Below are 24,515 nucleotides of genomic sequence, written 5' to 3' on the forward strand. Positions count from 1 at the left end.
CCATCCGCTCCGCCATCTTCCAATTGTATTCTTCTAGCTTTTTTTGATAGGTTAAACTGAACACCCAAAAACATGCCCTTGTGGCCTTGCCCTCATCTTCTTTTGCAACCTAGCCCCACCCCTGTTCTTAGCCTTGAAATTATATTATGGTAAAGTATTAAATCATTAATAAATATGATTATCTTCAATGCTATAGTCTAAAACTTGTTCTAGGCTGAGTAAAGGACGGGCAAATTTCCAGTGTTAGGATGGTTATGGTTTATTTATTTGTTCCCTGTGAAATGGACAATGGTTGTGATATAGTTCTTCTCACACCTACAAATGCAATTTATGTGAAGGTCTTGGGTTGAGGACAAAGCGAGGAAAAACCAAGCATGCGCAAAGGTTCTTGAGGGAGGTCAGATGGAGGTGGAAATGGGATGACTAAGTGTGATTTTACTGGTTCATGCTATCAAGAAATTGGATTTATGGTTGCAATAAACAAGGTTGATGAGGGTGTCGAGAAGGGTCCATACTTGATCCTTTTGGTTGTTGGGATCAAATCTGTTCAGTTTACTTAGAATAGAAGATGTGATAAGAGATTGCAGCAAAGAGATCAGAATTTACAGATTAAAAAACATGAAATTCCAGCTAACAGAAACAGAGGGTAAATGGAGATGATGCTTTATTATAAGTAGCAACAGCAGAAATAGAACATAAGAGATGAGAGAACTGCAGGGGAGAAGAATAAGAGAGTGCATTCCAGCCTCTATGGTTGATGACCCTCTGCAATCTTTGTGAACTAAACTATTTCTACAACTATGGTTTACAACTATTTTTCCTCATCCTGCACTTGAGTGGAGCGATGGAGTTCTTCTGCAACTCAGAGTTTTAGGGCATTTCGTTCGAATAGAAATGGGGATGTGTGGGGGTTTAGTTTGAGTGAAAATGGTTGGGTTAAAAGTGGGTTTAGTTTGAGTGAGATGAACCGGTTGGGTTGGGTTGGGTTGTTTTTTGGGTTTATGGTGGTTCAGATAGGTCTCATCAGATTTTCCAAAAAGTTTGAATTAATTCAAGTACAGCCGTTGGATGGTCATAAAGACAGGTAGTGTGCTGAGAAATCGTGGAAGTAAGATGAGAGTACAACACATGGAACTAGTGGATGTGGATCCTTCCTTATATGGATTGGTAGGATCTAGGTATCACGTGAGAGGAGACACGTGTCGACTCCAACTACCTTTTGAAAATTTCATCTTTACACAACGCAACAACTACCAACATGGATTCTGAGCTCAGAGGAATACTGAAGTAATAATTCATCTGGTGCTTCTTGGGTTCCTTCTGCACCTTCAGGCGCTTCTTCGCTCCAACTCCAAGTTTGCTTTCTCTCTCTTAAAACCCTCGTATTGCTCATTCGTTTCTTTCCCAGTTTTCTCGTGAACGGTTTCGAAAATCTCGGGTGGAGTTCCACTTCTTACGTTTGTTCTGGTGAATCACTTTGAAGACTCTCCAGATTGAGTCATTTTTCACATACGTTAGCACTGGACATCTTTCGTTTTCCTAATTACTTCCGATACTCGAATTAGGTGGGGGACTCACGGACTGATGCATTTCTATTCCTATCGAGATGCTGTGGAAAAATTCATCCTTCTCTCTACATTTTGGTTCCGGTTCCGGAACTCTGGATCACTTTCTCTTAACCTTTTTTTTTTTTCCAGGATTTTTACTAAAAAAAACTGAATTTTCTGTTTTTGGTTCCTTTTATCGAGTGGAGATCTATAATAAAATTTAATGGTTGACCTCCCTCCTCTTTCCATTTTATTGTCCTGATTTCTTTTCCCTGTGGCCGGAAAGCTTTGATTTCAGGTAGTGGTCCTGTTTTGATATGCGATTTCTTTCCTTTCCTGGTTTGGAATGTTGATTGGAAATGTGTATTGAACGCTGAAATGAGCTCCCAATTTGAGTTATGAATGTTGCGTTCGCTTTTATATCGGGAATAGAATTTGTTCGTTAGGATTGTTTCTAGACTTCTCGATCCAGTTGTTTAGCTTCTTACGTTGAGATTTATTGAAGTATTGCGTTACATTTCCACACTACTAGTGTGGGTAGAAGTAAACATCTGACTGATTCAAATTCTGGTAGCTACGTTGGGAAAGAATTTGTAATTTGAAGATTACTGTAATGAGATGAGTATTTAGGTGTCGTGGAATGACGTGAAGCTGCTTTGTTGTTGCAGTTTGATCCTGAAGTTCTTCAAGCAGGCCCTTTGGCCGAAAGGCTGTGTTATTCCGGCATGCGGGGTCGTCCAACAACGCGGGAGCTATCCTCGACATACAAGCGTATGAATGTGCCCGATAGGGAAGAAAATTCAGGTACTTGTAGCTCCAGATTGCTCTTATTCATTATTGCAGGTCTCCCTCACTCCCCCTTCGCGCCACAACCCCCCCCCCCCAACCCAAAAAAAAAAAAAAAAAACTTGTATCTCTGATGCTCTTCCAAAATTGGAATTGAGAACCCCGATATTGGATCTAACTTGAAAAAAGATAATTAAGATCTGATGCCTTGTTCTATGCATGGTGTTTTTTTAGCTACCTGGGACTTCAAAAAAAAAGGTCTTGGGAATGCTTGAGCTAACGACCTGGAAAGTCTTGATCTTGATTGTTATTCCTCTGTGGTTTGGCTCTAGGTGCCTCTCTTGAAGTTTTTCCTTGGCCTCCTGTCATTCTTTTAATGTAATAAAGTATTAGCAATTCTTTGAAACAATGGTCCCATATGTGTATTGAGTTTACACCTTACATTCATTTGCATCATATTTGGTTAAATTCTTCGATTCTTTTAGCTCTTTTGCAGAATGGTGTGGGCGTCCAAACAACAAACCCTTCCTGGCAGCGTTCTCTTCCCCATGTACTTGTATCAACCATTACGTCATTCTTATACGGTTACCATCTTGGGTGCGTTCAACATCTTTGTGAGGAATTTCTTATGTGCTATATTTTCTCATCCGCTTCAATTACGTGTTTTTAGAAGCCTTCTAATTTGGAATGTGATTTGTGGTGTTTGATTTTTTTTCATACAGAGTGGTTAATGAACCACTTGAAAGCATTTCTTTAGATCTTGGTTTTAGTGGGAATACCTTGGCTGAAGGTACTCTTTCTTGCTATGCTATTTATTTTCTTTTACCTTCGAGTCTTGATTGCCATTTTAATAGTTGTCTCTTATGTCTAGTGAAGGTTTAGTGGTGAGCACATGCTTAGCTGGTGCGTTTGTTGGATCTTTATTCAGTGGTTGGATTGCAGATGGGGTTGGTCGCTGCAGGGCTTTCCAATTAAGTACTTTACCAATGATTATTGGTGCTTCCATAAGGTATTTGAGGGCAATATAGATCAAAATGCTATTTTCCTGTCGTCCAATGATCTTAAGTAGCTCAAATATTTAGTACATGTGTGTTTGGAGCTAGCTCTCGAAATTCTATTGCAAATTGAATCCATTCAGAGTTTTGTGCCTCTTCTGGGAAAATATTGGGTCTCCTGAGTTTTTCTAGTTCAGAATTTTCTGCTTGTCTTGCTTGTTTATTTTGAGGATCTGCTTTATTTTGATCTTTGCTTGTAACTGGCTTTCATTGGTGCCTCTGGTCAATGTTGCCCTTGGAGTCCTGTCTATCTAAGAGACTTTGACTTGTCTTACAATCATTCTTGGGTTTCAATTGCTATCTCATTCTAGGATTTAAAACTTCAGACGTAGGATTGGATCTAAATTCGTGCATCTGGAGCCTATCCTGAGTTGATTCACCCTAGTTTGATGAATCCTGGCCAAGTTTGGGCCGAAGCTTTTCAGGGGGAATTAGTATTGTATCGGTGGTTCAGCGGTGCAGCCTACTTACCCAGTTCGGTCCTGATACTTGCAACCATGAATGTCATTGTTTTGTAGTCATTTTCTGGAATAAAGGTCACAGAAATTTTTATTCTTGTGTTAAACATGTGCTAACATACAATCCTGTCCCTGCAAAAAATGGACTTCCATTGGTTATGACCATTTTTAGTTAAACCTATACTAACACGGAAACTGATTCTAAATGAACTATCTGCATAAATTTAACTATTCAAGCTATTTGCTTAATCATAATTCTTGTACCTTTTCTTTCCAATAGCCAATCCAAATGTTTCTACTCATTTGCAGTGCCACAACAAAAAATTTGGAGGGTATGCTTCTTGGGAGGTTTTTAGTTGGAACAGGAATGGGTCTGGGCCCGGCTGTTGCATCTCTCTATGTGGCAGAGGTATGGGAGATGGTTTTATTGTTCCCTTAATGTTTAGTGGAGACACTTATTTCTCTTTTTACTGCTACTTATACCTGATCTGATTTTTCCTCATGTAAATAAGCAGGTTTCACCTTCTTTTGTGAGGGGTACATATGGAAGCTTCATCCAGATTGCAACATGTTTTGGGCTTATGGGTGCTCTGTTCATTGGAATCCCTGCCAAAGAAATTGTTGGTTGGTAGGAGCATATAATAAACAAAAGATTTGGAATTTGGACTCTTATTGTGTACTCACTTCCTTTCTGCTTGGAAAATAAGGATTATATTTGATACTGACTCAAATTCTTAGGTGGCGGGTGTGTTTCTGGGTATCTGCTGTTCCTGCTGCAATACTTGCGCTTGCCATGGTGTTCTGTGCAGAGAGCCCCCATTGGCTTTACAAGGTCAATTGGTTTCAGTTTATTTGTTCCTTGCCTTTGGAATGATTTGTTTCTTTCTTATATTTAACCTTTCTTCACTATGGATTCACTGAGCCTGGACAGTTATCTCATCTCTCTCTGTCTCTCTCTATATATATCTAGCAGTGTCCTTAATTTGTAATATTTCATATTCCTTAGTTTTAATATTTCATAGGCTTAGAAAAATGGTCAGAATCAACTCTCTTTTGCTTTAAATGAATAAACTTTTGTCAGACAGATATATGATCAGGCTAATGAACTGTGCAAATTGTGTTTTTTTTTTGGTGCTCTTTCCTAAGTACTGTGAGAGAATCTTTAATGGGAACTTCCGTATAAACATAGCTGGTTTTGGGAAAAAAAAAAACTGAAGGAAAAGTTTATCAAACAAGCAGCTTGATTTCAGGTTCAGCATTACTTACATCTTATTTTATATGGAGTTCCAGATGATTCTATATATAAGCCACTGGGTCATTATGGTTGAATCATTAGACTATCCTTGCAACTTATACTGTACTGTATCTTGCACAAACTTGTAAAAACTAATGTTTGAAAAGTAAATAAATGACTCCTTTGTACAATATTATCACATGTATGGTACTTAGTCTGGAATTCCAGACCATCCAGGGCAATTCCCATTGTGTCCATGATGGCTGGTACAAAGACCATGTATTTCTTAGTATATTATCATAATGGTTGAATAAGTACAGTTGATAAGTACAGTTGATTTATATGCTTAGGAATTTCTTCATCCTTTTATGCCTGAACTGTAAATGCTATTGCTGTGGTAGAAGACAAAATTAGAAAAGATAAATCAATTACTAGTGTTGTAGAATCAATGATCTAATAAGCCTATCTCATGTGATTAGATTATAAAGGCTGATATTGAAACATCTATTAAAGCAGATCAATCCAGCACTCTAGTAAGGTAATATTGTTAGCAATGGTTTTAATGTAGGCCACTGAGCTATATGCTTAGAAATTTTTAGACTGCCCTACACAATCAAACGAGTAATGAGTTTTGGCATGAAAACCAAAACAATAAAATACTCCTAAGTGTTCATATTATGAAGAAGTTCTTGTGCAGACTGATTTCATGGGGACCATGTGAGCATTTAATCATGTGCTTTAAAGTTGCAAGAAGGGTCATGCCTAAAAGGTCTGGGTGAAGGACAAAAGATGAAGGAAAATAGTTGATTACTAAAGGAGAACACCAAAGGCACCTAGTTTTATGAGGACGAGCTCATCTGAATATATGAAACTTTGAAGGAGATAAAAGAGAGGAAAAGTTAAAGACCTTATGGTATTGGAAGTGGATAGGAGAGATTAATTTTTCCTGGTTGACTAAAAACAAGATCATTAGACCCAAAAAAAAAAAAAAAAAGAGAAAACCAGCTGACAGTCTGACACAATATTCCTTTATGTGAGCTTGGTATTTTTCTTAGATGGCAGTTTTCGTTCATGAGCTCTGAGGGTGGTAAGCTTCTGAATAAAAATTTTAAATCAAGTTGGAGTAAAGCAGAAATGAGAGATTAGTATTCAGCAAACATGTGAGCAGGAATGAGAAATAGCTAGAATGATGTCCAAAGAGAAACCCCAAAGCAAGTATACTTATTGTTAGTGTTTAATTATCCACAAGGTAGGACTAGGGACTCCGAAAGGATGCTGAACATATAACAAAAGTAAAATAGATTTGTGCTTTTGGAGTTTGTGTGATTAGTGTACTTGTTGCACTAATATCAAAATTTAGGAAAAAACTGGCTAAGATGGGTACATGTCCAGCAATGATTTATGGATGCTAAGCAATCAAGAAATTGCATGGCACCATAGAATGAGTGAATTGAGATGAGGGTATTGAGTAGGACAAGTGAATCACTAGTAAGAAGTGATTTGGTGCAGGTACAACTGTACAAGGCTCTAAAGGAAAATACAAGAATGGTAATAGTTAGGAAAAATTTGACCACTTGTACTTGAATAGAAGAATGTCCTCTGAGTGAAAACATGGAAATCCTTCAGGCCACTGGTGCATTCTGGTCTGTTTTATTATTTGATTGCAATATTTTTATTTTTGTTATTCCTTCATGTTGGAACCGCTTCCTCTAAAAGGCCGACCTTATAGGAAAGGGAGGAAACAATATGTATATCATAACAGGAGCTCTAACATGGCGGACTATCCAAAGGGGGACACGGGTGGATAAATAATTTCAACACCTGCCCGCTCTCAGGGGGACTCGATACCGTGACCCATGCTTGCTCTGATACCATGTTGGAACCGCTTCCTCTAAAAGGCCGACCTTGTAGGAAAAGGAGGAAACAATATGTATATCATAGAGGAGCTCTAACACGACGGACTATCCAAAGGGGGACATGGGTGGATAAATAATTTCAACACTTCACCATTGTATCAAGGGCGTAGCATTGTTTAGTGTTTTCCTAGCAAAACAGGCCTAACACATAGCTCTGTATGTCATTCGTTGTGAATGCTATAAACCAGTGAATTAGTTATTAGTATATACTTGAAGGGAAGTAACTTCTTACAGTTGTATATTTGCATGGTACAGCGAGGAAGATATGCGGAAGCTGAAGCTGAATTTGAGAAGCTCTTAGGTGAATCATATGTCAAAAGTGCAATTGGTGAACTGTCAAAGTTGGACAGAAGTGATGATGTAGAAGCGGTAAAGTACTCAGAGTTATTCCGTGGTCGCCATTTCAAAGGTATCTGCATATTGTTGAATTTATTTGTTCCATGGTGTCATATAAATACTTGCTTATTTCCCACTATATGCTTTGTCATTCACTTTTCCTTTTATGCAGTTGTTTTTATTGGATCAACCTTATATGCTTTCCAACAATTGTCTGGTATTAATGCCGTATTCTATTTCTCTTCAACCGTCTTTAAAAGAGTGGGGATGCCATCAGACCTGGCAAACATCTGTGTAGGAGTTGCAAATTTGTCTGGTAAGGACTAACCCCTCAAGTATCTTACTTTTTATATTGAAATTTTGGAGAACTCTCTTTTATCTGCCTATCTTCAGGGTCGATTGTTGCGATGATTTTGATGGATAAAATGGGAAGGAAGGGGCTTCTTTTGGCAAGCTTCACGGGCATGGTAATTATTCATATCATAAACATTTGCCAAAGATTTCTCTCATACACTTGCAATTTTAGTTGGAAATTTATTTACTGGAATTATAGAACATAAATGACAGTCATTTCTTTGGCTCAGGTTGGACACCGTGTAGTGGTTCAACCTAGGAAATCTTCTAGGGCAGCAACCAACCTGATTGGATATGATATACAGACTAGGTTTTTTCTTTTTATTTTTACTTCCCTCTTCAAATTCTCTGTTAGATGTTTGGCCTCATTCTTAGGTTTCTACTTATTGAATTTCAAGAGTTGGAAGTTTATGCGTATTCACTTAATAATTTTGGATAAATAGTTCCTTCTGGTGCTATGCGCTGGAAGGTGGATCCATATCCATTTACATTTACCAACAGATAATGTATACTACCACCAGACTTTCCCCCTTAGACTTAGCCTGCTGTCTGATGCATTGTCTGGATCTGATATATCTGACATGAAATTTTGCATTTGATTGATTCAGGCAGGAGCAATGGGAATCCAGGTCACTGCAGCAGGTTCTTTCTTACCAGGCTCTGCAGCTATGTGTCTATCTGTCAGTGGGATGTTACTGTGAGTAATGATCATCTAAAGATGATGTTATTAGAAGGTTCTATATAGGACCAGCTTTTGGATTCTTAGATGTTTTTTTCACCTGATGAATGAGGTTGAGGAAAAATTCAACTCATGCAGATGCTTTGTTTAGCTTTTATTCCCTAGCTATCATACAATAAGGGTTTCTAAATTTTGGCCAAAAGTTTTGGTTTCAGTTCTCTGAGTGAAAGTAACTTCACCAAAATATTTCAGTTGAATATTGTTAAAATTAAATTGTTGCAATTGATAGGGGATTAAACTTTTGCCAGGGTTTGTTTTGCATGATATAATGCATATTCTTCTCCTCGTGCTGAGTTTCAAAAGGGTTACAAGGTTACTACCAGTAACCTTAGAATTCAGTGGGGTTCCTTTTCTGTATAGCTAATCTTCATTTTAAATGTATTGTCAGGGTCCTATGAATTTCTTGCTTTTGTGTCCATAGTATTAAGCCCTTTGCCAATTAATATTGCATGTTCTCTACAAGGGAAAATGTTATTTGCACTCCCTGTCAAGGAATCTTTTCCTTGATGGTACACTTATTTTGAATCACGTGTTGGTCTCCTCTGGTCAAACCAATCATTGAATGGGAAGAACTTGCCTTGGATTAGCCGTGTATCATGTTTCAAGTCCCATCTACGTCTTGGCCACTATGTTGACTTTTACCTTTATAATTTGCGAAGTAGAATTTTCAACCAATTTTTAAGGCATTATATCTCCACATGGGGAAATTTATGGGCTGAAATTTAGTTGATGGATTGTTGATGTGTACAACACGTGCACAAAATTAAAGTGCCAACAAAGATGCCATATGGAAGATATTTGGACCATCAGACAGGCTGTAAGGGAAACCTTTACCCTTTTTAAAATAACTTTCCTATTTTTTCTATCTAAAATATAGTATAATATTGCATTCAACCTAGGTTGTTATAGTAGGGCTTCATGACATTTCACCAAAAGGTTCAACCAAGTTTAGTATAGAATCACAGAAATGCCAAGTTTCATTACAGAAGCCAAACAACAGTGAAATTTACTACTCAGCCAGTCATGCGGTTGTCGGTCTAATCATCTGATGTAGAACTTGAAAGGAATTGGTTCTAGGATTTTGTAAGATTGGACTATGGGGCTGTCAAGGGTAGGCTGTAACGATGCCAGTAGGTTGAGTCAAACCAGGGCTCTGCCTTGCTGGGCTGGGTCTGGCGGGTCACTGGTGTGCAAAATACCTTTAGACCTTGCACTGATTACCTTAGAAAACCATTGAGTTTGTTGTGTACATGATGGCGTGTGTCTGGCTAGCATTGACCAATATTTAATAGGCTCAGGTTTGCAATCGGTGAAACTTGCCTCAAATCCTACCCATAGCTGTCCTTGGTATAGGAAATAGAATCTCTCCCCCTCCCCCAAGTTATACTAGTAATAGGGTTCAGATGTAGAGAAAGAAAAGAAAATGGAGAAATAAACGAGAAATATGCAATGGTTTAGGGTTTTGAACATAAGAACTAAAGAGAATTAAAAGCTAAAATAAATCTACCAGACTTCAGATTAGTGCTTAATAGGGCGTGTGGTTTGGAGGATGGTTTTAAATATTGTTACTGGATCAGCTGGATCATCCAATCCATATTGGTACCAGATGAGACCAGTCCAGTGTATCATACCTAGTGGACTGGCCTATCTAGGTTATTATCAAGCTTTTGTCTCACTGGATTGGCGATTCTTTCTTTGGATTAGTTGGGAATGATCGATCTCCCCAAACGGATCCTTAAATCTTTGGTTAAGCGAGAAATGATATTTCTCTATTTTTAGGGTGGTTTGGATGATAGGAATTGGCAGTAGATAAGCACAGAATCTTCTTGAAGAAAGAGATCTTTCAATTGGTATGCTGATGGGGGGGGGTTTGATTGGAGTGAAATATGTATAGAATGATGGAAGAAAATAATATGCAGAACAAGTATTTGCAGGTTTATTTAATTTACTTGAAATGTATGTCCGGGGAAAAGTAATGAAACTCCTATTCAATAAGTGGAACACATTATCTGTCCGTTCTTAGGTTGGGCAGTAAGGGTCGGCGATGGGCAATCACCCATTCTTAAAACCAGCATTCTTAAGACCAAAGAGTCGGGCGAAAAAGGGGGGAAAGCTCTTCGTTCCTGGTTCTCCTGTAGCTGGATTCTCCAGAACCACAAGAATCCTTAGAATGGGATTAAAACTCAGCACCTTTTGAGATTTTGAGAAGAGTTGCTCTTTGGAGAGCACAGTACGATGAAGGTTGTAAGCTGTGTTCGGGCTGGGATCAGCTTCTCCCCCCTCAGCCTTGGAATGCATTCGAGAACTCAAAGTGCAAGTCCTATTGGAATAGTATTGCTACAATTAAAAGAAAAGGAAAAAAATAACAAGTCAACTGGACTTATAACTCAACTAGGACTGAGAGCGTCCCAGTGCACGAGGCTTCTGCTACTTCAGGGTCTGGCAGGGAAAATGTACGCAGCCTTACCCCTTGCTTTGCAGGAGAGGCTGTTTTGAAGTTTTGACCCCGCAAACAACAGGTTGCATTAGCACAACTTAACCGTTGTGCCAAGGCTCGCCCACTAGGACTGACCATAATAATAAAATGAAGAAAAACAAAGGAGTGTCTCACAAGTAGGGCCTACTAGCTTTGGGGCTAGGATAGAAAAGTATCACCAGCAGTTCTGTGGATAGATTATCATTTGTTTGTTGCGTATGCATAGATTAGGGTTTTTTCTTATTTTTCTTTTCCCCACCTGATGAATATGCATAGGGTTTTAGGAGTTTCAAAAGAGTCCCCTAACCTGGTAGTTAGTTTGAGCTTTCTGGTGGATCACTCAGAGATTAATAAAATAAGAAAAAGATGATCTTTAGTACCAGCATAAATTAGGGATTAGGAATTTGAACAAGTCCTCTGTAGTTATTGTTATGTTGAGCATTCTAGCCGAAAACAGCAGAGAAAATAAATAAACAGAAATAAAATGATGAGAGGCAAATTGAGTTTCACGTATGAAAAAAATTTAGTACTCCTAGTGTCACAGTTAGCACAGGAAATCATTACCCTTCACTCTTGGTTGAACTGGCTCTGAACTAGCTGCAGCAAACAATTGTATCCCATCATCTAAAAATATATGTGCAGTTCCTGGGACATCCAGCTCTTTTCCCCCAATAGTTCTATTTGCATTAGGACTTTAGTTAATAAAGTGAAACCATACTAATAGCTAAATACTTGTAAAGTGAACTAACATGACAGAAGAAACTTATAAAAAAAATTGAGCAAAAAGAAAAAACAACCCCACCCCAATTAAGGAAAAAAAAAAAAAAGAAAAAGAAAAGAAGAAGAAAGGACTTGACTATACCTTACTAGTTAACATGGAACCAAATACTGTACCCTGAAGTATGAACCTGAATACTCCATCCGACCTAGCTATGCCCTATTATTTTGATGCTCTTCAATTCCGTGAGCCACATGCCTTAGGTGGGTAATATTATAAGTGGACCCCACAGCATAATTGCCTTGAATGAAGACTTGGGCCTTGGAATCCTGCAACTTAGGCCTCCTTTTATATATGGTGAGGAGCTGTGAAGTCTCAGCCAATATCTTTTTCACTTCTTGAAATGTGTGGTCTCAACCATATAAGAAACTGAACATGTCAGGGAGAACATGAACATCTTTATCTTGAAAATTAGAGTAAAGCTGAAAATCAATTTCTTGTCTTTGACATGTTTGTGGAACTGAACATAGGAGGAAGAACGTCAAAGGCTTCATCTCAAATAACAAAACCAAGTTGGAAATCAATCTGTGAATTTCTTTGTTTTGACTGACCAAATCTAACAATACGATCAGTACCTCCATATGACTAAAAGTTTTGGAGAACGAACCAGGCATAGATGAAAAGAATCCATGTGTCTGGCAAAACCATTGGAATGTGTGCAGCAGACAACTCTGGTTAAGATAGTTGCAAAGTAGAGTGAAAGCAGTTTATATAAGAGTTATTTGGTAATTTTCTTTCAAAATTTCTTTGTAGAACTGTTTGTGAGTGGTAATGTGTATGGTAACTAGTTAAGAACTCATTTTTGCAGGTTTGTCTTAACTTTTGCAGTGGGTGCTGGTCCAGTCCCTGGTCTTCTCCTTCCTGAAATTTTCCCCAGCAGAATTCGGGCAAAGGCTATGGCAGTCTGTCTATCTGTACATTGGGTACTGCTTTCTTTTTGCTCAAAAAATCTCCTCTCACGTGGCAAGTCTGAGAATTGAATTCAAAATGAGGGAAAACCGAGAGACTCTAAAAAATCCTTCTGATCTTGGAATTTGGCTCCCAAGTTTGTTCTTTTGCTCTCCCAAATTGATGAACTTAATAAGATTGGTTTTGAGATTTTATAAAAAGTTTAGGCATAGTACAGTTGCCCTCTCTGGGTGAATGGTGTGTTTCAATGTCAATTGACCAGTGCAGGCAAACATATTGAGAAGGAAGAGATTCAATTTTTTCAGTGTGTTTCCCTTGAAATGAAAGGTTTAAAATATCGTTTGGGAAGTTCTTGCCATTTCATTGATTTCAGTGTTACTAGTGCTCTTATGGTCTATGTCATTACATTAGATGTGAGTTCTTGTTCTTACAATTGATGACTTTAATATTTCTATGCATTCAAAGTTGAGGAGTATCTTTGTGTTTGCGTTTGGGACTGAACCAAATTTACATTGGGGGTTATTTTTCAGTTACAATGCTTTTTCTGTTGCTGCATCCTGTAATTCCAGTTGCTTCAATTCATGAACTTAAGATGCCTTATTTCTAATTGAATTTTTGTGCTTCCATTTTCAGGCTATAAATTTCTTTGTGGGATTGTTGTTCTTGCGTCTCCTGGAAGTACTTGGGCCACAAGTCTTGTACTCAATATTTGCTACTTTTTGTTTGATGGCTGTGGTTTTTGTGAAGAGGAATGTCATTGAAACCAAAGGAAAATCACTCCAAGAAATTGAGATAACACTTCTTCCACAGGACGTCAACTAAGGTATTTTTCTGTTCTTGTAAATACTGTATCTTCTCTCTCTTCATTCTTGGAAACAGGATTTTATTGACCAGAGTCATGGAGTCAAGTTTCTACTGAAATTGCCTCAATTATTATACAAGGAAACATGAAAACATAGTGCTAGAAATATATGAAGATTACATACAACTTGCACTTCATCCATCCAGTCTTAACTTTTTTTGCCTAGTCATGTTATGAGAAAGTTCATATGATGACTAAACCTTACCTTTCTTTTTTTTTTTTAATCTGCAGGGAGATGGATGGACAATTTGGAGATGTAATTCTCACGTCGGTGATGGCCTGGTCTGTTTGCTTTGCTATTTTTGTCGAAAGTCGTCCATGTGGATTTATATTCACACAGTTTGATGGTGACAAATAGTCAAGCTTCATCGGGCGATAGTTAGGCTGGTGTAATGTTCTTGAGAGAATTCTGTGTGAATATATTGAGAGCAACATGATATCAATGTAGCCTTCCATCTTAACATACTTATAATTGATTCCTTCTTTCTGTGAGGATGTTAAGTTCATCAATGGTACTATGAAGAATAAGATGGATCTGTCATTAACGACTCATATAACGATGACTTGCACATGCAGTTTGCATTCTTATGCATCCGTCCGTCCATCTCTCCATTCATTCTCTCTATGAAGAGGAATCCAATTCTGCAACCTCCATTTGTTAAAAAAAAAAAAAAAAGTGATGCCGCTCAAATTTAAATTAGAAAACACAGAAGAATTTTATTATAAAAATAATGAACTAAGTACAAGATAACAAGGGTCAAAGATGACCACGTAACTCAAGGGTCAGAAATGACTAATTAACCATCCTAACTTTGGGGTCTCTTGGAGAATTATTCACTAAACTGTGGGACTCATTCACTACTGGAGACCTCACCACTAGAGGCTACATTGGAAAAACTAAGTCATTGAAATAGAGTTGTAGGAAAAGTGCCATTGGAATAGAATTGTAGGAAAAAAATCATTGAAATAGAGCCGTTGGAGACGGAGAGAAAAGTGGAGCCATGAACTATAAATGCTCTTGACATCATCAACTGGACATTTCAATGCGGCAGTAAGCACCATGTTTGTCATTAATAATACATCCATGTACTTTTACCGAGAAAAAAAAAAAATACATCCATGTACGTACGGTGGACGAAATATTGCTAGTGTATGTTCCTGTTACAAGACTGGCAATCAAGGAAATGGAATCTTAAAAGATATTTTTGAAAATACTAAAACTTAGGAGGGTATTTATGTATCCAAAGGGGAAAGTGAATTTTTCCATTTCCTTGGCTGCTAGCCTTGTAGCAGGAACATTCCTGTTATAGGTGGCAAATTTTTTTTCATATAGGATCACCTAAAATAGGGACCCATGTGTCACATGTACTGCCATCCAAAAGAGGGAAGGGTTTATCTAGGCACCTTGTTTGGAAAGGTTTTTCAAGGTAGCCCAGTATCTACCATATGCCAGCTTAGATGGAGTTCAAATTTCGTGACAAGTAGATCCCAAGGTCCCATACTCACATATCAAGTGTTTGCCCAAATTGAATTTGTCAAATAGAAAAATAAAATATTAAAAAATATAGCCTATGACACGGATGCATGGACATAAATGGAAGGGTAATTCTAATACAAAAGAGTATATTAGATTGAATTTGATTCGATGCAATGGTCAACCTAGACCCTTCGTCCAATATCCAGCTATTGAAATTCTCACATCATTCTTCCATTTGGCATTAAACTAGGTGTGCCATCTAAGAGATCTCTTTTTCCTAAACGGGCCGTCTATAAAAAAATTCCAAGTGTAGGAAAAGTCAAGGATGCTCAAGTGTATTTTGGTATCCAAAGGCCAGGGTTGTAAAGTGGGTGATCCAATTTCTCACATTATCGGTACAAAGGGAGAGGATAGTGAATTTTAGGATCTTATCCTCTACAATTCCCTACCCGGTACAGGTCCTACGGTTCTCTAACAACGGGGCAATGACCATTTCACCCCTAACCAAACACTCTACCTGAATGGGATCCACCCCTTCTTATTAGAAGGATTGTACCAGTCAGGGAATCGCAAGAGATATTTTTCCGAGAATTTTATGACAAACATTAAAAGCAATATCTGACTAGATTTGATGGTACGTCCTGGATGAGGACGTCCATTGTCTCTTGTTACGCTCCCACCAAATGTGGTAAACCACTATGCACAAATCTAAATGATTAATAACGATAGGTTAACCATACATTTCCTTTTTTGAATTGTTGGCTCTTTCCTGCTGGAAAGCCAAAGCTAGTGCACCTCTGGATCGTGAAACACAACTTGAGACCCGAAGCATAATCTCAATTTTATTTTTAATCATTAAAGTCTCATCAAAAGGGCACGTGTTGTAAAAATCCTAGAAACTATATATTTGATGCAATTAAAAAATAAGCTTAAAAATATAGAAATGTTCTATTGCCAAAATAAGGAATCAAGTACAAGATTACAACAATCAGAGAGGAGCTCTTAACTCAAGGATCAAAGAAAACCACTTGAATCTGGGGTTGCTTTGGGACTCACTCAACCACAAGAGGACTTCAAAATCTAATAAAGAATCACTCACCACAAGAGATTACATAGGGGAAGGGAGAACTAGCCGTTGGAAAAGAGTTGTTGAAATATAGCTGTTGGAATAGAACCGTGAGAAAATAACGGCTGGAAAAGAGCTGTTGGAAATATAACAGTATTAGGATATAGCTATTGAAAATTAAAGACTAGTGATGCTATGACTTCATCATTCTTCCCCGCTTTGAAAGAACTTGTCATCGAGTTTGATGTGGCCATCTTCATCGTCCAAGTGTCATTATCATGCTTCTTCAATTCATGCTTTTGTTGGAGGTTTTTCCACATAATGGCATTGGGAATAGTCCCACATCGAAAACGTAAAGTTGTTTCTTTGAGTATTTTTAATAAAGCACTACTTGTTGTTTAAATTAATAAATACAGTGAATGCTATGGTGCATGTGCGGGGACTTTCATTCAAGCGTGCACGTGCACGCACAGCATGCGCAGTGGGTTATAGAGGCGTTAGTGGCGCACATGCGTGCATCGCTTCGAGCGAGATCTAATTTGGACTGTTCCTTTTGATCCAGTGGTCAAATTTGAATCTGGAAAAGATCAATGTATACAGTTGATCAACAGTTATGACTGTAATATTTTTGGACGGTTTAGATCGTACAGTTATGATCTAACAGACCAGATTCAAAGATGGAAGGATCCATCTGTTGGGAACAGATGTCAAGTGGCTTATTAATACCCAAAGGTATTTCAAATTTGAACAGATATCCAAAACGTTCTTCTCCTCCCTCATTCTCAAAGGTAATCTTGTAGAGAATCTGTTTTACTGCAGGAAACAAATCTCTCTGCTATTGGCTTTTCTGTTTCTCAAAAGGCTTTCAGGCCTCAATCTTGGCTTTGTTTGTGCAATACGCAGCCAAGATAATCAACAAGTTTGGGCTTCATTGTATCCTGGGAGACAATTCGTCTGCAACCTATTTGCATCTGGAAGTAGGGATCGACGAATTTCGTCTTAAGGAAAGCAACTCTGTAACACGCCTTGAAGATTCAAACCAACTCCTGTTCTAACAGTTCTATCTCTGGCATGGTTCTCAATATCGAGTCTTCCTCTGTGATGCAAGTAAAAAATATATATAATATTTTATTACCAAAATGAAAAACAAAGTAAAAGATAACAAGGGTCAAAAAGGACATTTAACTCTGGAATTGTTTGGGGACTCACTCAACCCAAGTATGAGATTCATTCAACCACAAAATGACCTCAAATTCAAATGGAGACACATTCAATCCAAGATTGGGACTCACTCACCATAAGAGGTCACATTGGACTCCAATTCTTCCCCCCCCCCCCTTTCTTTTCTATACTTCACAATAAAAATTTATATAGGGGAAGAGAAAGTTAGTTTTCGAAACATAGTCATTGGAATAGAGCCGTTAAAATATAACCATTGGAACAGAATCGTTGAAATATTATTGTTGAAAATATAGCCGTTGGAAATTAATGACTAGTGACATTATGAGTTCATTACTTGCATCCACAAACAAATAACTTGGAAGTAGGATGAGGGATTTGTAGAGTTCATAGTCCTACATTTTAATAGTAGGGGAGCGAAAGGTGAGGTGTGATTTAACCATTCCTTCTAAGCAGGGGTTGAAAAATCATATTGGTTCGGCCTGATCTTATATTGAAACTAGGGTTTATGGGTTTTTTTTTTTTTGCCGATTTCTTTCGATTTTGGATCAATTCTGGCCTATTCGAGGATCTGATTCCTTGTTAAAAATAAAGTGAGGGAAGGGGAGGGTTTTTTTTTTCCCCCTTAGGATGGCAAGTGAATATTTTTTAAAACATTTGGGATGTTCTTATCAAAAGAAAATTTCCAGATGTCCTTTGTTTCTTAATCTTCTGGAAAAGCAATTAAAGACAAGTTATTAAGAATTCTTAGAATGGATGCTGAGTGGTGTTAGAGCCAGCATTACGAGTGATTAGGGATTGCAGATTCCTAGCCCATTTCACTCTAAGAGGTTTGAAGTCTCAAAAATCTCAAACCTTGTATTCCATTTGTCCTTATTTTATTTGGCTCCTAAGTCAGATTTTAAATGGATCAGAATGAATCTTAAACCAAAAGATATACATATATAAGAAAGGAAAAAAGAATCGTTATGGAAAAGAGCCATTTGAAAGGATCGAGTTTCCCTCCACCCACGGTGAATGGGATCTCATTCACCAAGGGGTGGGAGGGGGCGCGAATGGGTATCAGGAGGATATTTTGGAACATACTAAAACCTTAGGAGGGGTTTATGAACCTTAGGATGGTGGGTGGACCGTCCTCTATGGGTGGAAGAAAACTTTGTCCCATTTGAAATATCTTGGAAAGAGTGTATTGGAGAAAAGACCATTGTTTAAGAAAGATGTTGGAAGAAGGGGAGAAAGTGAGTGAACATTAATATCTCATCATCATTACTACATCATTCCCCCCATTTTGAAAGAACTTGACTTCGAGTTTGATACAATGACCAAAGTGGTGATTAGATCATCAATCATGTTCTCCATTGTTGAGTGTGCTTCTTGATTTCGTGTCGACTTTATAGACTTGCTAACCACAAGAATCGAAACTCACTCTATCATCAAATTGATGTCGCTCAAGTGAAATTGCAAAAATAAGGTAGAAAATGAAGGATATTTTAGTACAAAGTACAAAATAACAAGGTACAAAATAACAAGGGTGAGAAGGGACCACTTAACTCCTGGGTTACTTAGGGACTCGCTCTGTTATGTTCACTCAGCATTAGGGGACCTCAAACGCACAATGGGGCTTACCATGACACACCTATAAGTTTCAAAACACAAATAATAGATTCTACATTCTACAAGACAAATATAGACATATATATAAAAGGAGAAAATCACATTAGAAAAGAAATACTGTTGGAAAGTTTCGAAAAGACTGAATTAGAGAAAAGAATCGATGCTTAAGAAAGATATTGGAAGAAAGGGAGAAAGTGAAATGATCAATAAATGTTCATCAACATGATTACATCATACTTGAGATAAACCAACAAATTTGACTATTAATTAATAGAGAGGTTCCCCAAAAAATCCAATTTTCAAGTTGCCTAATTATATCGGTGGAGAGCTTCCCCAAAATTATCGAATGATCAGGTTGCCTAATTACATCGGTCCGTATGACTGAAAGTGAGAAGGTAAAATGAAATCAAATCTCATGAGACAATCGCCAACTTATTGCCTATTCCATAATAGAGGTTGCAAATATGAGAATCAAAATCATATCTAATATGGTGTCTCCCTTATTAGGATGAAAGCCTAATAGTTATTTATAGGATTCTGGTCCTCTTTTTATCGCACCATCATTTGTGAGCCCCATTGAGTGAAGTGCATTAGAGGTGATGAAATGGGAGCGTTATGTGTGTGTTGAATTCTTGTATCCGTTTCAAAGATTGTACCGCACTGACATATTTTGGCATCGACATACGAGATATTGTGGTGGCGACCCGAATGGAATTTTTTTTTCTAAGATCTGTGGTGGTAGCAGAGGGTTATGGTACAACCCGACCCAATGACCTTTGGAGGAGTATTTATATTCTATTGATTTTGGGGTTTTCATGTTAGGGTTTTGAGAAGAGAGAAGCAACGCCGCTTTGAGTGTTTTTGAGAAGAGAGAAGCAGTGATGTTTTGAGTGTTTTTTAGAGATATCCATTGTAACTTTCTTCCATTACGGAGTGTGAAACATCTTCAGTTTCGCATATAAACATCCTAAAACATCGTATTGGTGTGTAATTCACGTTAAATCTTTGTGTCATCTTGCTCTGTTTTTGTTTTCTGTTCGTGGGTTTTTTGGTGTTTGTTTTAATAGGGAGATACCATGATTCTGTTGGTTGCTGCAGAGAGAAAGTCATGACCACTTCAAGTCAAAGTAATCGATTTTATCTCATGCGATGATGAATGGTATGTAATGTTTAACTTCTTGTAAGAGATCCTTGAAGTTTACAAGAGAGGACTGAAGAAGAAGAAGAAGCACCATTAATAGATCACCAAGCTTGTTTTGCTGCCGGATACTCATTGTGTAAATTTACAACGAGGGTAAATTTCCTTACATTTCATATTCCTCCTTATTTTTAACGTTTATCAGACGATCCAAACTTAGAAAGATCTGAACATGCATAAAAGTTCCCTTTTATATTTTTGTTATAGGTTCGCTGTCTTTGTTGATATCTCTCTCTCTCTTTCTCTCTGTTATAGAACTGCTTCCTATACTCTCTCTCTCTCTCTTTTGTTATAGATCCGTGGAAAATAATCTTGCCCAATTCCCTAAAAGTGTGCAGTGTGACAATTCCGAGTAGAGGTGTCGACTCTTGACTTTCATTTTTTTTTTCCTTTCTATTCGAGCTCGACACCATTGAATGTGCGAGCTACCACGTGTCAATATCTCTATCCCGAACTCAAGTGCACACTTTTAGGGAATTGAACAATCCATAGATCCTATCTCTCTCACTCTCTCACTCTCTCACGTAAACTTTTGTAACGTACGTACACCTGCTATTCTGTAAAGCTCTCTCTCTATATACGTTTCTTTCTTACATGTAGGGTTTTGGCCTCATTGGTGCTTGTGGGGGCACCAGGCCCCAGGGTAGTAGGTGATAGGATTTATACGTTATAAGATATGGAGCATTAATGTGTTTAATTAACGTTAATTAAGATTAACTTAGAACTTTGTATGGTACAAAGTGCATTACTAGCTAATTTTTTAAAAACTTTTTTCTGTATGGTACGAAGCATAACTAGTTCAGATCTTTCTAATCTTTTTTTTTTAAAATTAGAAGTAGCAGATGGATTCAGGCCTTCTTTTCTCTTTGTTGAACTGATAGAGAGACCTGGAAAAGCCTTTTATTATCTTGAAATGATATTGAATGGTGCTTCTGAGAACTTACTAAACAAACTTTGTCTCAGTCAAAGGGATTCTCATCCTATCTATCATGCACTTTTTTTGTTTTAGTTTTAATCTTTGAATTGTCATATACCCATACAGTATTCTTTTACTACCATATATAGAATATTTTTTCTGGGCAATGAAACGAGTCATCTAAAATTTCTTCGGTCATAGTTTCAATCTGTTGTCAAATTATTCCATAACGAGGATAAAGGAGGATAATCTCCTATGATTTTGGGGAAAAGAAACACTATTGGAATTTCTTCTTCTTCCATTTTTTTTTTTATTTTTTATTTTAATGCTTGGGCTTTGCTAACATCACTAAACCTAGGGGTGCAAGTTTGGCTTGGGTTGAGATACCCTGGCCCTGGAGCAGGTTAGGGTTGAGAATTTTTTACCCTGAGTCAAGGCCGAGATGGGTCAGGGTTGAGGTCTTAAGTTGAGCCCAGCCCGATCCAATCCGACCCTACCTTCTTCTTCTTCTTCCTCTTTCTCTTCTTTCTTATTTCTTTCTTCTTCTTCTTCCTCTAGAACCACCTCGATTCGGGATGTCACAACACCAACCGGACCAGAAATTTCTTCATTCTTTGTTTCTTTCTTCTTTTTCTTCTTCCCAGCCTTGCCAGCCCATGCATCTCCCTTCCAACCCCCTTGGTCAGGGCCAATCAGGGTCAGCCCGACTCAAACCTGACGACGGGTCAGGATTGAATTTTTCTAGCCCTGAATCAGGGTCGAGCCAAGCCTGGGCCCAACTAAGGGGACTTAGGGTTGGGCTAAGGTGTATAGGGGGGCAGAAATGACTACCTTATCCCCCTCCCAAACACACTGCCGGGGTGGGCTCCACCCCCCCCCCCCCCCCCTTCTCTTATTAGAGGCACTAGGGAACTGTACCGGGCAGGGCACCTGAGAGGATAATTTTCTGTGTTTTCAAGGCATGTGGATGACACTTTTAATTAAGTTCACAGTTTGATGGAAAGCCTCCCTCGACCAGACACGTGTTAAGTTTTAGGTTCTATCTACTCAACTAACTGCGTTGAGACTGGATGATAAAAATTAGTTTTTTTAGGACTATGTGATCAGGATGTAAAGCGTGTGAGGTTACTGATTTTTGAGGTTGACATCATTTTTGCTTAGATTAATATTAATTTTAAAACCAAGTTCTCTACATCAAGAAATGTATTTTCGAATTCGTCAATAAGGATGAGAGTTTATTGATGAGACGACAATCCTTGACACCCAACCAGTGAAGGAAACCTTTTACCCAAATTTGCACTGTTTTTCCATGTTTTCATACAAGGTAAAGTTATTTGGAGGTGAAATGGAATGCCAACATCCTTGCCCTTATGGAAATAATGATTTAACAAGAGTCAATGCTTTGTGAGTTGCAACTAATTGGGTTCAAGTATTGCTATTTTCTTACATTTTTTTTTCCGACCGAGTTTCCTTCCAACGGTGATCCCAAATATCCAATGAGCAGGAGAGGGTGGGAATCGGTATCGGGAGGATATTTTGGACCATACAAAAACTCTAGGTGGGATTTGTGAACCCTAGGATGGTGGGTGAACAGTCCTATATGGGTGGAGGAAAACTTTTGTCTTTTTTTTTTTTCTTCCTCAGTGAAAAACGTTAAAACCCAAAGGGGAAAAAAGTAATTAATACAAGAAAAGAAAAATACCAAACAGAACCAAAGGAAGGATAACGGATTCTAGCCAAACCAAAACAAAACATAGCATCAAAGCTTATGGAATTCCAAATCCGCTGATAGGAATGGGAAGAATTGAACCTTCTTTCTTATATTCCTCTCCCATCAAATGTGGTAGATCACAACACAGAAAGCAATCCTTCTGCCAACAACATCATAGACCGAAATTAATCCATCCAAAAATGGGAAAGCATCCAAGCCCATCATATTCTTAAGCATGTTTAAGGCTTTAAGCTTGGTGTTAATTGAACTATTAATTAAAATTGTCCCCAAAAGCTTCCCCTCCTCCACCCCTCCCCCTTGTGGTATTAGGGTACATGTTAGAATTTTTAAGAGAGCCGAATGGAACTACGTAGTATGCAATATTTTACGTACAATTTTGACATTTTTTAGGCTCAATTATTAAGCAAAAAGATTTGTGGCCGGCAAGTGAATTCTACATGAGTTGAAGAGATTAAAGAATTCTAGGGAGTGTTTAATAGAGTTTTAAGTGTATTTTTACAATTAAGTAAATTGAGTTTCAGAACGCGCTCTAGACCCAGGATGTATTCATACCAAACACAGCTACGGTTTTAGGAAACTCTCTTATTTCAGTGTTAAGAGGGTGGACTTTGGTTCTACCAAAAAAAAAAAAAGAGGATTGTCACGGGTTCGATTCTTTGGAAACAGGCTCTCTACGAAATAGCGGTGAGGTTGCATACATTAGAATTTAGCTCGTCTTCAGGGAGGCGTGTGCCCTGGGTGCTGCCAGGGGGTATCCAGCGGTTGAGCTGTGTCGCACACATCTTGGCGTACGCCTAGGAATGTGTGCAGCACAGCCAAACGGCTAGCAGCACCCTGGGCATTCCCTGCTCCCTGGAGACGATCCTAACTCCGTACATTATGACTCTCCCTAGACCCCGCATACAGTGGCGGGAGCCTCGTACACTGGGTACGTCATTTTCTCTTATTTCAATGTTCAATCCTATAAGGTTTAGCTGCAGCTAATTTTGCCATGGCATCTTCAGGTGCTTTTATGAATGTTTTGTTCCCTTTTGAATTTTTTCCCAATTAAACCCAATAATTCGATCTATATGGTGAATGACTTAGTCTTGGAGTTGCTTTCATCGTAATGGCAAACAGATTGTTAATTAATCTCATCCCTCATCTTAAGCAATTACTTAAGCATATTTTATATTACTAATCCTCATAATACCCAATATTAATGTCTTCAAAAGTGGTTTGACATGTGTGGTTGGAACCACATGGCCAGTGAGTTTCACTCTCACTAGTCACTAATCACTACTGATACTTCCAAGTCTCACCATTAGTACAGTAACATTTACAGTGGTTGTTGTAAATGGTTTTTTTTTTTTTTCTTCCCTTATAAGCCCCTCAAAAAACAACTAAGTAATGGGGTGGTTGGAGTAGTTTATAAACAAACAAACAACAGTAAAAAAGAAAAACTCAGCTAATTCACCTATACTAAAATAAGGCTACCAAAAAATAACTAAGTAATGGGGAATTAATATCTTTTATACATAGAGTCACTGTGGGTACGATTTGGCGGAAATGAATTGAAATCGATGTAATTGATGGGATAAATCATTCAAATCTCATAACGAAACTTAGGGTTTCGATCGTTACCACAAACACAAAACCTCCACGCAATTTTTTTCACCAACTCATCTACAAGAATTTCTAGAAGACATTAGCAATAATGGAATTTTAAGACTTCCTTAATTCCATTACATCAACTTCTTAATGACTGGTACATTCTTTGTCATTGAAGAGGGATTCTACTGCTGTACTGTAGGCATCACTATCTGTACATGCATCCAAGAAAAATTTGATGGAGCATTCAGAATGAGAAGACTTAGACTTGTGGCCGGGATGCAACCAGCCAA

General features: G+C 38.0%; 1 protein-coding gene and 1 long non-coding RNA gene across 7 annotated transcripts in view; one reads left to right on the forward strand and one right to left on the reverse strand.

Moving 5' to 3' along the window:
• The window catches only part of LOC122654503, a 26,267-nt gene extending 15,584 nt beyond the window's left edge, over window positions 1-10,683 (reverse strand). The window contains exons 1-4 of the long non-coding RNA XR_006331922.1: window positions 10,580-10,683; window positions 8,743-8,752; window positions 6,841-6,845; window positions 1,208-1,216 (exon numbers count right to left, since the gene is read on the reverse strand). This is a non-coding gene — a long non-coding RNA (uncharacterized LOC122654503). The remainder of the gene's footprint in view (window positions 1-1,207; window positions 1,217-6,840; window positions 6,846-8,742; window positions 8,753-10,579) is intronic.
• Window positions 1,525-13,995, forward strand: LOC122654502 (probable plastidic glucose transporter 2). Of its 6 annotated transcripts, none has more exons than XM_043848622.1 (15): window positions 1,525-1,565; window positions 2,216-2,351; window positions 2,819-2,930; window positions 3,056-3,123; window positions 3,210-3,342; window positions 4,156-4,255; window positions 4,362-4,474; window positions 4,585-4,678; window positions 7,252-7,405; window positions 7,505-7,648; window positions 7,726-7,799; window positions 8,295-8,383; window positions 12,488-12,602; window positions 13,222-13,411; window positions 13,682-13,995. In XM_043848622.1, exons 2-14 carry the CDS (start codon window positions 2,273-2,275, stop codon window positions 13,408-13,410), a joined length of 1,464 nt encoding a protein of 487 aa, XP_043704557.1. In that variant the 5' UTR covers window positions 1,525-1,565; window positions 2,216-2,272; the 3' UTR covers window position 13,411; window positions 13,682-13,995. The 6 variants fall into 6 exon arrangements, with proteins under 6 accessions (XP_043704557.1, XP_043704558.1, XP_043704556.1 ...); XM_043848623.1 differs by lacking the exon at window positions 1,525-1,565 and adding an exon at window positions 1,727-1,845 and having other exon boundaries at window positions 13,222-13,414; window positions 13,684-13,995; XM_043848621.1 differs by lacking the exon at window positions 1,525-1,565 and adding an exon at window positions 1,727-1,845.
• Window positions 13,996-24,515: the final 10,520 nt, after the last annotated feature.

This window comes from Telopea speciosissima, chromosome 3 (assembly GCF_018873765.1).
Source record: "Telopea speciosissima isolate NSW1024214 ecotype Mountain lineage chromosome 3, Tspe_v1, whole genome shotgun sequence".
Taxonomy (NCBI): domain Eukaryota; kingdom Viridiplantae; phylum Streptophyta; class Magnoliopsida; order Proteales; family Proteaceae; genus Telopea; species Telopea speciosissima.

Bases quoted from the DNA above. Each gene is read 5' to 3' on its own strand.
- LOC122654502 (XM_043848622.1), top strand. From the start codon at position 2,273: ATGCGGGGTCGTCCAACAACGCGGGAGCTATCCTCGACATACAAGCGT. The intron at 3,343-4,155 runs GTATTTGAGGGC...ACTCATTTGCAG, and splicing joins ATTATTGGTGCTTCCATAAG to TGCCACAACAAAAAATTTGG. The intron at 7,406-7,504 runs GTATCTGCATAT...CCTTTTATGCAG, and splicing joins CCGTGGTCGCCATTTCAAAG to TTGTTTTTATTGGATCAACC.